At 41.6% G+C, this 14,027-nt stretch overlaps 2 protein-coding genes and 1 long non-coding RNA gene across 3 annotated transcripts; 1 reads left to right on the forward strand and 2 right to left on the reverse strand.

Moving 5' to 3' along the window:
• On the reverse strand, positions 1 to 1,925 carry LOC122877930. The gene is made up of 3 exons (XR_006378373.1): positions 1,092 to 1,925; positions 499 to 563; positions 1 to 398 (listed from the first exon to the last, which is right to left on the reverse strand). It is a non-coding gene; the product is annotated as an uncharacterized LOC122877930 (long non-coding RNA).
• A 130-nt stretch (positions 1,926 to 2,055) lies between these two features.
• Positions 2,056 to 8,492, forward strand: ebna1bp2 (EBNA1 binding protein 2). Its single transcript, XM_044200126.1, has 9 exons — positions 2,056 to 2,276; positions 2,572 to 2,655; positions 2,870 to 3,042; positions 5,821 to 5,944; positions 6,416 to 6,505; positions 6,873 to 6,948; positions 7,125 to 7,215; positions 7,338 to 7,506; positions 7,645 to 8,492. The coding sequence occupies exons 1-9, from the start codon at positions 2,181 to 2,183 to the stop codon at positions 7,690 to 7,692; spliced, it is 951 nt and encodes a 316-aa protein (XP_044056061.1). The 5' UTR covers positions 2,056 to 2,180; the 3' UTR covers positions 7,693 to 8,492.
• fam183a (family with sequence similarity 183 member A) lies at positions 8,490 to 10,792 on the reverse strand. The gene is made up of 4 exons (XM_044200127.1): positions 10,579 to 10,792; positions 9,774 to 9,833; positions 9,486 to 9,589; positions 8,490 to 8,621 (listed from the first exon to the last, which is right to left on the reverse strand). Exons 1-4 carry the CDS (start codon positions 10,697 to 10,699, stop codon positions 8,526 to 8,528), a joined length of 381 nt encoding a protein of 126 aa, XP_044056062.1. The 5' UTR covers positions 10,700 to 10,792; the 3' UTR covers positions 8,490 to 8,525.
• Between the last annotated feature and the right edge of the window lie 3,235 nt (positions 10,793 to 14,027).

A 14,027-nucleotide genomic window follows, 5' to 3' on the forward strand; every position in this document is an offset into this window, starting at 1 on the left:
TTGCTTATTGCACTTCTGGTTCGACCTAAACTGCATTTAGTTGCCTTTTACATGTGTAATGACAATAAAGTTGAATCTAATCTAATATTGGTTGTACTAGCTAATATTGGTTGTACTAGCTCCAACAATGATTATACTGATTATATAATGTAATTGTTATGCTACTCCGACAAAGCTGGACCCAAATCCAGACTCAGAAAGGGAGTTTGTTGGAAGTGAACACAGTTTTATTTTGTTTTATTCTGTGAGATGACTGAGGTAGCTGGCATGGGGTGAGCAGAGCAGGGGTAGACGAAGACACATGGATTTCAGGGTTCCATCTAGGTGAGGCTGAGAGTGTGGCAAGGTGGACAAAGAGCGAGGCAGGCAGGCAGGAAACGTCCAGAGACGAGTTGAACCTAAACACAGGGAGACAACAAGTTAGTCTTTGGTCAAAACACATGAAACAAAGCAAGCGCCTTGACATGCGCCGTACAATTACCACAGAGATAAACTGACAATCTGGCAAAGACTGGAGTGAAGACCCAGGGTATAAATACTGCAGTGTCTTGATTATGGATGAGCTTCAGGTATGTGGTAGGCCGAGCAGGAACGTTAGGTGATAGGAGGAACCAGAGTTGCCACGCCCAGACAGACACACAAACACAGAGAGACAGAGGAGACTGGCAGGATCATGACAGTAATGTGTCTGGTGAATAGAAGTACATTCTCATGGTTGACAACTCTTAATACAGCCCTTTGTAGGGTTGAGTTCCTTGCTAGACCACTTGAGATGAATCTCTTTCAAGTGACATTTTGAGCAAGATCAAGTTACTTTCACGGTCACTGGCCAAAGCACGCCATTAGCATTCAGCATGTGCACACTCTGGCTCTAACTGCAAGCCCTCCACACACGACTGCTACATGACTACAGAAGATGAATACAAACTGTCTTTATTCAACATAAAATGTTGTGAAAAAAGTGAATGATTGTGATTCCCATCTCTTGTACAGTGTACAGTGATAATACTGCAGATTTTACACAGTAACTCTGCCCATCTCACTGTACTTCAAGTTTGGATATTTGGAGCTAATCGCCTTTGCATATATACCTTGATTTCTCTCAGAAGAACATCAGAATGTGTGTGGGAAATCTGAGCGAGGTTACAGTAGATCAGTATCCTCCAACTATTTTTGAGGAGATAATCAATTTGCAGCCACTGTTTAAAGACAGAACACATAGTGAAACAAGTTAACATGGTCACCACTACCTTATAAAATGTGTTCAGCCTCTCAGTGGTCAGTGACATTCACAGGATCAGTAAGGAAAAGAGAAAGAGGGCTTGAAATTAACCCAAACATATCTAGGAAGACAGGCAGACACAAACACACATACACACAAGTGAGGGCCAGTCTGCACCTAGAAAAAAGTAGACATCTGATTAACAATTATGAAATGCACAAAGGTAGATGTGTGCAGAAATGACTATTAGTAAAAGTAGCACTGGTCATCGGCCTCTCCCGTTTTGATCTCTCCTACAGGACAAATCTACAAATCTAGCTTTATCTATCTATCTATCTATCTATCTATCTATCTATCTATCTATCTATCTATCTATCTATCTATCTATCTATCTATCTATCTATCTATCTATCTATCTATCTATCTATCTATCTATCTATCTATCTATCTATCTATCACTACAATCTGGTCAGGTGCACGATAGCACCTGCAGGAGGAATCCCTTGACATTACATACTCGAATTAAATTTGTTTTCACTAACTTATATTTTATATAGATATAATATCTATTTAATACGTGAAATACGTCACGTTTGCAGGCCTTCAAGAACTGTAATAATAAAATATATTTAAAACGAGTAAAAGAATTTCAACAAAAAATAAAGGTATAAGGTGGTAAAGTTTCTAAAAAAACGTGTGATATTTTAGTTCACTTTTCAATGTATGAAATAATATATAAAACCAATACTAATAAATATCAGATTTTTTCCCCATGTAGGAACCTTTGATCTTACACATCCTTTTCGCCGGCGGATTTTTTAGTAGAACATTCAACGCCATCACTCGTCGTCACTTCCGCCCCACGTGAAACGCTCATACATGTGAGGAGCAGTGTCCACATCCATACATAGCCGGTTTCTTCATGTTTACAGGCCAGTAGATCACATATTCTCATCTTATGATTGTCGATAGCAGGACCATGGAGTCAGTAGAGGAGGAGGCGCTGCTCGGACAGGAGTCCGAGGAAGAAAACAGTGAATTATCAGACGATGAAGTGAGTGAAATGTTTTCATGCTAACATTGGCTAACGTTAGCCAACCGAAGCTAACAACTGTAAAAACTACTGTGCCTGACTCAGAAAAGTAATTTTTGTTGTTACAAAATTGTTCAGATGATACGACATACTGATGAAAATAATAGTGAAAATGCCATAAACTTGATTTTAACGTTACTGTTACGTTGCTTTAGTATGTTGTGTGGATGTATTTATACATTGGCTGTAAGTGTGTTTGGGTTGCACAACAAGATATGTTAAGAGAATATACCTGACCAATTTTTGTTTTCTTTAGCTTCAAGAAGCCTTTGCAAAGGGGTTGTTGAAACCTGGGATGAATGTTCTGGTGGATAAACCCAAAAAGTTAGTCAACAATGTGGTGAGTAAATTCATCAACAAACCTGAAATGTTAGAATTCTTGTCCAGCTTTGGTGTATTTCTATGAGTGGTTAGTTATGGCATGTGGGAAAGAAAACACGTTTAAAAAAATCTAACAGATTTTTGTGAAGCTTGTAAAAATTATTACAATAACAGTTACTTAACATACTTGGACATTTGATGATACACTGTCTCTAATGTATGTTGTGATGCAGGAGGGTTTGAAACAGTGCCTTGCTGACTTCCGTAAAGACCTTCCCTGGGTGGAGAGGTTGGACCTGACCAACCCGCCGGCTGAAGACGTTCTTTCCAAAGTTGAAGGGAAAGTTCCAAGTCCAACCAATGGAGATGTCAATGCGGAAGATGATTTCCAGAGGGAGATGTTCTTGTGAGTGTCCATTACTCGATGTGCAGTTTGTTGAAAATGTTATGTTAACAAGCTTTTTTTGACAACCACAAACCACAAGGTCCACCAAGTAGCTGTTCTGAAGCTTTTGGTCGTATCATGCGATCTTCCTCAGCAGATGGAGTTGCCCAGTTGTCATGGAAATGTAGATGTTCAAATTTACCCTTTTTCTGACTTTAAGGACTTCACCCGCGTGTCCAAGACACGCGGGTGAAGTCCTTAAAGTGAAGAGAGGGGCGGAGCTGTCAACCGATCACCACCTGGTGGTGAGTTGGATCCGCTGGCGGGGGAGGAAGCCGGACAGACTTGGCAGGCCCAAGCGTATCGTGAGGGTCTGCTGGGAACGTCTGGCGGAGCCCTCTGCCAGCAGGGTCTACAACTCACACCTCCGGGAGAGCTTCTCCCAGATCCCGGGGAGGTTGGGGACATTGAGTCCGAGTGGACCATGTTTTCCACCTCCATTGTCGATGCGCGGCTCGTAGCTGTGGTCGCAAGGTTTCTGGTGCCTGTCGCGGCGGCAATCCCCGAACACGGTGGTGGACGCCGGAAGTAAGGGATGCCGTCAGGCTGAAGAAGGAGTCCTATCGGGCCTTGTTGGCTCGTGGGACTCCCGAGGCAGCTGACAGGTACCGGCAGGCTAAGCGTGCTGCAGCCCGTGGCGGTCACAGAGGCAAAAACTCAGGACTGGGAGAGGTTCGGAGAGGCCATGGAGGAGGACTATCGGTCGGCCTCAAAGAAATTCTGGCAAACCGTCCGACGGCTCAGGAGGGGGAAGCAGTTCTTCACCAACACCTTGTACGGTGCGGGTGGAGAGCTGTTGACCTCGACTGGGGATGTTGTCGGACGGTGGAAGGAATACTTTGAGGATCTCCTCAATCCCGCTGTCACGTCTTCCGAAGAGGAAGCGGAGGCTGGGGACCCGGAGGCGGACTCTCCCATCACCCTGGCCGAAGTCACTGAGGTTGTTGGCAAGCTCCTTGGTGGCAAGGCTTCGGGGGTGGATGAGATCCGTCCTGAGTATCTTAAGTCTCTGGATGTTGTGGGACTGTCTTGGCTGACACGTCTCTGCAACATCGCGTGGCGGTCTGGGACAGTGCCTCTGGACTGGCAGACCGGGGTGTGGTCCTCTCTGTATAAGAAGGGGGACCGGAGGGTGTGTTCCAATCACAGAGGGATCACACTTCTCAGCCTCCCGGTAAGGTCTATTCCAGGGTACTGGAGAGGAGAATTGGTCCGATAGTCGAACCTCGGATTCAGGAGGAGCAGAGTGGTTTTCGTCCCCGGTCGTGGAACACTGGACCAGCTCTATACTCTCCATCGGGTGCTCGAGGGTTCATGGGAGTTTGCCCAACCAGTCCACATGTGCTTTGTGGATCTGGAGAAGGCATTCGACCGTGTGCCCCGGGCGCTTTGTGGGGAGTGCTCTGGGAGTATGGGGTCCGGGGCCCTTTGCTAAGGGCTGTCCGGTCCCTGTATAACCGGAGCAGGAGCTGTGTTCGCATTGCCGGCAGTAAGTCAGACCTGTTCCCGGTGCATGTTGGACTCCGCCAGGGCTGCCCTTTGTCACCGGTTCTGTTCATAATTTATATGGACAGAATTTCTAGGCGCAGTCAGGGGCCGGAGGGTGTCCGGTTTGGGAACCACAGGATCTCATCTCTGCTGTTTGCAGATGATGTCGTTCTGATGGCTTCTTCAAACCAGGACCTGCAGCATGCACTGGGACGGTTTGCAGCCGAGTGTGAAGCAGCTGGGATGAGAATCAGCTCTTCCAAATCTGAGGCCATGGTTCTTGACCGGAAAAGGTGGTTTGCTCTCTTCGCGTGGGTGGGGAGTCCTTGCCCCAAGTGGAGGAGTTTAAGTATCTCGGGGTCTTGTTCACGAGTGAGGGACGGATGGAGCGTGAGATTGACAGGCGGATCGGTGCAGCGCCTGCAGTGATGCGGGCGCTGTATCGGACCGTTGTGGTAAAGAAGGAGCTGAGTCGAAAGACAAAGCTCTCGATTTACCGGTCAATCTACGCTCCTGCCCTCACCTATGGTCATGAGCTTTGGGTAGTGACCGAAAGGACAAGATCGCGGATACAAGCGGCGAAATGGGCTTCCTCCGCCGAGTGGCTGGGCGCTCCCTTAGAGATAGGGTGAGGAGCTCAGTCACACGGGGAGCTCGAGTAGAGCCGCTGCTCCTCCACGTCGAGAGGAGCCAGCTGAGGTGGCTAGGGCATCTGATCCGGATGCCTCCTGGACGCCTCCCTCGGGAGGTGTTCTGGGCATGTCCCACCGGGAGGCGGCCCCGGGGAAGACCCAGGACACGCTGGAGGGACTATGTCTCTCGGCTGGCCTGGGAACGCCTCGGGATCCCCCCGGAGGAGCTGGAGGAAGTGTCTGGGGCGAAGGAAGTCTGGGAGTCCCTGCTTAGACTGCTGCCCCCGCGACCCGGCCCCGGATAAGCGGAAGAAGATGGATGGATGGATGGATATTTCATGTTGTCTTCCAGCAAACATACAAAATACATTCACATATTTATTTTGGTTTCTATGAGTGCAGAGTAATAATAATTTTGGCTGAAAAAGTACAGATACACATAGTATCTACGGATCAGCTTGCACTGTTTGGTCACTTTTCACTCTGGAAAATACATGACACTAAAACTTAATTGCTGCTTCATCTAAATAAAATTTCTCCCTTCTGCTAAAAACATTTTGTCACTGCTGCAGAGAGAGTATCTACGCATCCTTTATGTTCTGTGTTTGTTAACTTACAGCTACCGTCAAGCTCAAGCTACAGTCCTGGAGGCACTGCCCCTCTTAAACAAGCATGGCATATCCACCAAGAGACCCGATGATTACTTTGCAGAGATGGCCAAGTCAGACCAGCAAATGCAGAAGGTGAGCATTTTCCTCATTACAGGGGTGTTGTCTCATACAGGATGACGCTGCAAAACAACAAATTCAAAGCTCTTATTTCAAATCATTTAAAAAAATTGGAGAAATAAAACTGAAAGAAGAGCCTTGCTGAAAGACCTGCAGCTGGTCTCTCAGAGTTTTTAAAATCCGGACCAAAAAATGTAACCTAATTCTATGTCTTCATTTGTACATCTTAAACTGCGAGTGGTGTACTGAATAGCTTGATGTCTGACATGTACCATAACACATCTAGTAGATATGTTCTAGCATTATTGTAAATATTATTCTGGATGATGTCTTCTTCCGTTCCTTAATTAATGTCTAAACTGTGTGGGCAGTTGACATTTCATCACACACATTAGTTCAGGAACTGAGCAAAGTTGCTCTTTCTTCCCATCAGACATAAATCCAAATATTGGCACAAACGGAAATGTTTTCTCTTCCTCTGTCCAGATCAGGAAAAAGCTGATCTCAAAGCAGATGATACTGGAGAAGTCGGAGAAGGCGAAGAAACTGCGTGAGCAAAGGAAGTTTGGCAAAAAGGTTGGTGCATGTTTTGTATGGTTACTATAACTCTTACTGGATTCCTTTTACCTTGTTCATTGGAAAGATGCAGCAAATGTGAAGTAGAATGCAAACAATGTTGTCTACTTTACATCATACAAGTGTTGTTATGGGATCCCTTCTTAAAAATACCCTTTAACATGTAGGATATACTGTGGTTTCCCGTTTATGTGAACTATAGGTCTACCTTTACACTGTTGATCATTGATGTGTAATGGTAATATGCAAAAACAGATGTTAGACCAGCATCTTATTGGATTTCACCCCATTAGAGACTTCTTTGTCAGAGGCTAATAGAGGCCAATTTTGGTGCAAAGAATTAACGTGAATTTTTAATGTGTGCCAGGTCCAAATAGAAGTGATCCAGAAGAGACAGAAAGAGAAGAAAGCTATGATGTCTGCGGTAAAGAAATACCAGAAAGGTGAGGTTTTTTTTTTTTTTTAGAAGTGTGGTTTTATTCATTCTGGAAATTGCTGTCAAATATTGATGGTTATTAACATAGATGAACTTTCTCTTTAACTTCTGTTCCCCAAAATATTAATGTGTGAAAATGTTTTCAAATTGAGATTTAAGATTTCTGATCATCCCCACTCCTAGGAATGACTGACAAACTGGATTTCTTGGAAGGAGACAAGAAGACGGGTAAAGACTCTTCTCAGGGTCCCAAGAAAGCGTTGAACAAGAAGGGGTAAGGTGTTACATTTCATCTGTGAACATTGCATTCATATATATCTTAAGTGTAATGTTTCTAACTCTTGACATTTGTGGCATTTTCACAAAAAGCTGAAATTGTTACTGTTATTTTGACAGCGCCAATGCCAAAAGAAAATACAAGGACCAGAAGTTTGGCTTTGGAGGCAAGAAGAGTGGAAAGAAGTGGAACACCAAGGAGAGCTTCAATGATGTGTCCAGTTTCCGTGCCAAAGTGGCTCATGCAAAGGGCGGCAAAGGAGGGAAGAAAGGCAAAGGAGGACAAAATGTGAGTCACACACACATAAAACACTGCTGACTGATTTAATAAACGTAGACAATTTGCCAAAGGAAATTATAAAGTTAGTAGAAAAACAGTGTGCTCATTACTGCAGAGAAGCTAAAATTTTTTCCCTTTCTTTTTCAGAAACGCCCAGGCAAGTCTGTACGTAAGAAGATGAAGTCTCGCTCGTAAAAACTGACAGAGGCTGGTCAATAGGCTGGACTCGGACCTTGCTTCTAGGCAGGATTTCCCACACCTGCTCCCCAGTCTCTCCTCCATATACATCAGGAGACATTTAGGAGACCGTAGGCTTTTCTTCTACGCCTTTTGTACAATATGTCTTCTGTAAATGTGTCTGGATTGATATGGAGGACCCTTCAAGCCACACACACAGAGAGAGAGAGAGAGACGTCCTGCCATATTGCTGAGGAAGGACATGACTGGTGAAGAAAAGGTCTCCCTTTACAGAAATGGTAAACCCAAGAGTGGACTACATAGAGCTACCCAAACCACTAAGAGAGTATTTGAATGTTATGAAAATTAATGTCTGTTGTTCTTTTAGTTGGTATAGACCAGTGTTTATGTTCTGTGGACATAATTGTCTCTCTATATACCTATTTGATAAAGTGGTTTTAAAGCAACTTTCTGTGATTACACCTCAATATCTACACCAACCTCCTTGCCGTCTAATTTACACTGCGTGCTCTTCTGAGTTTGGTGTATTCTGTTTTATTTTTTCGAGCTCCTTGACTCATTGGTTCTCTCCCATGTGACATGACATTTTATAATATTGAGCAGCTGTTAGTTTTGCCCTTTCCCCATTCATTAATATGATAAGTATGTGATGGACAAGTGTGCTTTGTATAGACCTGTGCAAATGTTTCCCCTGCAAGGGTTTTTCTTAGCTTGCGAAGATGGAAATGCAAAAGGGCAGCTTTTGGCGATGACACCTGTTTGTATGATAAACAAATAAATCTGAACATAGGTGCTCACTTTTTGTAGATTTACATTCTTTTTGTCTTGGTCTAATTTGATGAACGCAGGGCAGATTCTTTGTGTTTGGTGATGTCCGAGCTCAATCGGTAGAAATTGAATCTCTTGTCGTTGCGGTTTGATGGGATCTGGGGGAAAAAATAATGGACAGAATTAGCATTTGAGTAAGATCTGGAGATAAAGTTGGATCTAAGTGACCATTACATAAAACCAGAAAACATGTTCATGCGTCTGTGCTTTCTTTAGGTTTGATTGTTGAAATAAAAATATTTTTGCAATATTCAAAAGTGGGATTTCAGGAATCTTTTTGAAAATTGAATTAAATATTTTTTTAAAATAGGATCAATACTCTTGTTCACTTCCATAGAAATGCCCCTACATGTAAAACTCAACAACTATTGTAAGATTTATTTATGACTGCTTTATTACAGTTAAATGTTCCAGTTTTATCAGTTTTGGTACTTAAAACTACCGTAGTTATGGCCCGGTCAGATCTGCTGTACAATCTTTTTACTGGGATGTATTTTTGGTACCAAAATGAGTTACAATTCATAAAGCTGTGCACACAGATCTTATCACATGTCAAACAAAACCCTTAACAATATGGAATTAATATTAAAACATAAGCCATCTACCCTTTTTCTGTGAGGTGACACTGGGACACTAAAATCTAAACCTAAAAACTTGGGGAAAAAAACGATTCCTCATATTTTAAACTCGGATAACTTTATAACATCTTCTAATTTGACAATTCTCCTTTTTTTAATGTGCTCACACTTCATAAAGTAACATTTTCTAGACATTAAGATTAGGTATAGTCAGGTTCATAGTTACGCTGAAAAGTAATTTTACTACAATTCAGGGACAGAAGGCTATATGCTTGGATTTAGGTCCTCCAGCTAAAGTGCAGGCTCTCTGCTCACAATGCCACCTTGATGATGTGCAGTTTGGTTATTAATTCTAATAAATTGTCAAAGCACTGTTTTCCTCACCAGTGGAGTTGACACCCATCCTATCTCCTGACTCTCAGTCTGTGGCATGGTATATTTCTTGGTGGGCTCTTGGCGGGCCTTGTGGAAGGCCTTGATGAAGTCCGCTGGTAAAGAGAAATGTATAATCAGTAACACAGATGCTCTCAAACATTCATTGTCTCTAACGCAATCACATGGATCTGGAGGAATGCAATAGTGTCTGTTTTTATAACTTTTATTTATCCAGAATAGAATAGAAGAGCAAAATGTTTTTTTCTTTACTTTCAACTCAAACTAATGTAAACTTACAGTTGTCTGCAATCACTTCTGTTGGTTTCCTAGACATGGGTTTGTCTGGCAGGACATGTACTAAGAGGCAGTGGACACACACACATACATTTTGTGAGAAAAGAAAGGCTATATAAAATGCAGCAATATATACGCAGTTTAATGTGGACACATACTTGGCCAATAAAGCTGATTCTGATGTAACAACAGATACATTATCAGACAGCCATAATGGCATAAAGTGCTCCATGTTGTTTTGTCAGTGAGACATTGTATATATATATATATATATATATATATATATATACACATAAGGTTCATGTTATGTTACTAACTTTTTTCGCCTTTTGCAAGCAAGGAGCTTCCAATTGTCTTAATATGGATACAATTTTGTTCACATTTGGATCACAAGTAGTGCCTTTAATGGATAGCTCTGTGAATACTTTCTATCAGAGAAATAACATAGCCCCAATGTGAAGTGCTGACAGTGAGAACTGTGGATTATCCTAAGCAAAAAAAATATGTTTTCATTTTTATTGATTCCAATTTTCAATTCTCTGAACACCACAAACAAATATATATATATATATATATATATATATATATATAACATTTTTTTTTTAATTAAAATGTAACTGTTGTGTAGTGTTAGTCCCTGTATTAAACAGACAGAGTGAAAGATAAATTCCCTATTCTTGAAAAGAAAATCCATCATCTTGATACTAATTTCTTGCCTGTGAGCACACAGTGTCCTCTGGAGCCATTAATATCTGTAGCTAACGAGAAAAAGAGAGCAGAAGGAGGAGAGACTGGCTTAGCTACTTACATTTCCTGTGTGGGTCGATGCTGAACTCCGTGTGGAGTTTCTGGTGTCTTTGCTCCTTCCGGATCGTCTCAACGTGAATTGCGTTTTGATGGACCAAATCCAGTTTCTCGTTTCCTGCCATGTCGAAAAACTACAAAAAAATAAAATCAGCACTGATACCTAGAGCTGGCAAAATAAACTGGCTCTCGATGACGTGTAGAAGTTTATATCTGATTTTATATGCGTCACCTAGCAACAGTAAACACTGCCTCACGCTGCAGTAACGTGATTCGCCACACGGTGGCGCAGCGCGCTCAGATTTGGTCATGGTGGATGAGAGGAATGAGCCCTTCACACATTCATGGTAGTAATCCTTTATACTGTAATACAGATATCTCAGCTACATTACATCATAAAGTAGAAACTAACACAGCAGCAGAGACAAACTAAACTTAAATTATAATATTTAATATAGGCTAATATAAACTAGTCTAACTGTTAATACTACATTTCTTTAAGATACATGAATAAATTCATTAATAATTAATTTGTTGCATGTTTATATCTTATATTACTCTTACCTACCTTCCATTGTTATTGTTTATTTTGTTTATTTATGTTTGATTGTATAGTTTGTGTTAATATGCTTTGGCAATGTTGTATTGTATGCAGTCATGCCAATAAAGCCACTTGAATTGAAATTGAAGAAGATCACTGTAAAATTAATACATACTATAAGGCTGAGATAAACAGTATGAAGGGGGAATAATAGAACATTTTAAAAACAACAACACACAAATAACGTGTAATGTGGTGCAGTGTCTCCTCTCCATTGTAGCCAAGTCATTTGTAATTTATTTTATTTTATTCCTTTTTTGTGGTTTATGCTGAATACTTTTGCAATTAAAGGCTAAACTCTGCTCTCAAAAAGACATTATTCTTGTATTCATAATATAAATAAAAGTTGCATACAATATTATGCATTTTTGCATTTGCTATTCAAATATACTTAATAAATATCATTACAACAAGGTAAACTCACTTCCACTCAAAACTAGTGACAAGAATACAGAAATATTCAAATGTTTTTTTAATTGTTGCTAGCAGACAAGAACTCAACTAAAATATTTATGAATCCCTTACAATATAAAATTTATATCTTTCTCCGACCAGGAAAAATAAAACTTTCATGCCAAGGTTGTGTTTCTTTTCATTTGACATTTTGAATGGCTTGTCTAGACAATGTCATGATCGGTTTAGAGGGCCATGGCAAATAAAAGGAGAGACACCAAAAATGTACTTAAATTAACTTATTTATTCACAAAAACGTAAATTAAATTGCAAAAGAGATGAAATGGATGGCAGTAACGTCAGTGGTGTAAGTGAGTGGATGTCTGGGAAGTATGGTGTGTTGGTGGGAAAAATAATAAGGGACCCGACCAAAACACATGGAGAGAGTCTCTCTGAGAGAAATAAGGTGGCAGCTTTCATAGTGACTGGGAGCACTGGGCCCAGGTGCTCCCAGTCAGCCCAAGTGGACGGCCCCATCTACCGATTACGTGAACCTGCAAAAGAAGCGCAAACTAGGCACAACCAAACAGGCCAGAGGGCTGCCACAACAAGGATTCAGAATGTATTCTGCAGCGTTAATCATTGCGTCACATTAAATATTTATTTAACTCTGCTTTACAGTAAATACGTTCTGGTTTCCAGACATACATACATTAAATTCAGTGTTAGATCTAGAAATTCTGCAACATTTGAACTCAATTTTCTCTACGTTGGGAATTGTGTGACTAGAAATTTTCTCAACTACAAATCTTGGGCATACTGTATCTAGTCTCTCAGAGCTTTGCAGTCTTCCCATTGATTTGCAGAAGCCATTTGTTCATACCATTATACGCTATATTTCCTTCAAACCACTACTGTTTTGTGCCGTGTTGAAAAACAAACTCGTCAAAATGTAGCAGAAGAGTGCTGAATGAATGAATATGTCCATACTATGAGAAAATGTGGCCAGTCCAACGACAGTGTGAGTTTTGTTTTTTGATTGCGAATGTTCACTTAGGGCGACAGATGACAGTTGAGGCATTTTTTTCTCAGTTCACAAACCAGGACTGTCAGCTATAAGCCTGAATTGTGCTCACACTTTAACTGCACAAAAGTGTACGAGTGCATGTGTGTCTGCTGGCTTAACAGCTGCGAGCATGTCACACTAACGAGAAAGAAACTTTTAAGAAAGTAACAACAACTACCCAGATGACCAATGACCTTGTGACAGTGCAGTGTGTGTAAAACAGTAGAGTGGCATTTCTTCACATTGTCTTGGAGTACACTTGACTTCCCCTGCTCTCTGCGGTGTCACGAATCACACATAAATAACAGTACTTTCACATCTTGTAAATAGTACTTATGGTTGGGTGGTTGCTGTGGGTTCGCTGATATATTTTCAAAGCTGCAGTGACAGTCCTTGCCACATTTCATTTCCTTTTCGTTTGGTTTCCCGTCTTCCTCTTCCTCCAGCCTTCCTTCCCCTCACACTATCCCATCTGCTCTTACCGGAAGTAATCATTTAGTTTTTACACTCTCCCGTTCCTGTCTTTGTGTGCTTGTGTGTATGTGCGCGCATGCTTCTTCTCACAGTAACAGACAGCTTAATAAAGGTTGAGATGTTCAGCTCTTGGTTTCCCGTCTCATAACCTGATACAAGTTTTACTGGCCCTGTGTGAAAGATATAATGGAAAACAGGTAATAACCCAAACACTGGAGGGGCTGCAGGGAGAGATTTCAGTGATTTCAGTGTGGGTGGGTGACAAGTCCCCTGTGGTGTTTGTGTATGTGTGCGAGGAAGAGTGAGCAATATATATTACGGGAGGATTGGAGCGCTTGTGGTGTCAAGCTTTGTTCCCTCGGCTCCTGTCACAGTGTCGGACCGAGTTATCATCAAGGCAGCTTTTGAGTTCCTCAGGCTGGGAATAGTAAAAGGCCAGTTTGTGCGTTTGTTCTAACTCCGGTTTCACCCACATGCCAGCGAAGGTGTGTGAGTTCATCAAATATGGCAAGGTTGCAGCTAACTAATTCCCATTCTCCCCCTCTAACATGTATAGTTAGCGGAGAGGAGCCATTTGTATGTCAAGTAATGTGTGTTAATGAAGGGGATCTAATCTCCATCATCCCCTGAGTGTTAGTAGGAAGGAAGCATTTTGTTTGGCTTTAATGTGGCTGAGGAGAATTATCAATGACTGACTAGTGTGTGGTGAAGCGTGTTGAAGGCATTATCCTGTAAAGATCTGAGGAAGTGATTAAATGGCATGCCATTTTCCTTGTTGTGCCACTTTATCAGCTTGCTTCATCAACAGAAATTTTAAAATGCATGGCTTTCAAAACAGTTGTGGCATCTTTAATTGTCACATCTATTAAATGTGACACATTACATTATGGGATTGTTAGCAGAAAGTAGTGTACATGCC

This window comes from Siniperca chuatsi, linkage group LG6 (assembly GCF_020085105.1).
Source record: "Siniperca chuatsi isolate FFG_IHB_CAS linkage group LG6, ASM2008510v1, whole genome shotgun sequence".
Classification (NCBI taxonomy): Eukaryota; Metazoa; Chordata; class Actinopteri; order Centrarchiformes; family Sinipercidae; genus Siniperca; species Siniperca chuatsi.

Coding starts and splice junctions, on each gene's coding strand:
- ebna1bp2 (XM_044200126.1), top strand. CDS start 2,181: ATGATTGTCGATAGCAGGACCATGGAGTCAGTAGAGGAGGAGGCGCTG. Junction 2,656..2,869: donor AAAAGTTAGTCAACAATGTG/GTGAGTAAATTC, acceptor GTTGTGATGCAG/GAGGGTTTGAAACAGTGCCT. Junction 3,043..5,820: donor TTCCAGAGGGAGATGTTCTT/GTGAGTGTCCAT, acceptor GTTAACTTACAG/CTACCGTCAAGCTCAAGCTA.
- fam183a (XM_044200127.1), bottom strand. CDS start 10,699: ATGGCAGGAAACGAGAAACTGGATTTGGTCCATCAAAACGCAATTCAC. Junction 9,834..10,578: donor CATCGACCCACACAGGAAAT/GTAAGTAGCTAA, acceptor ACTGCCTCTTAG/TACATGTCCTGCCAGACAAA. Junction 9,590..9,773: donor AGAAGTGATTGCAGACAACT/GTAAGTTTACAT, acceptor TCTCTTTACCAG/CGGACTTCATCAAGGCCTTC.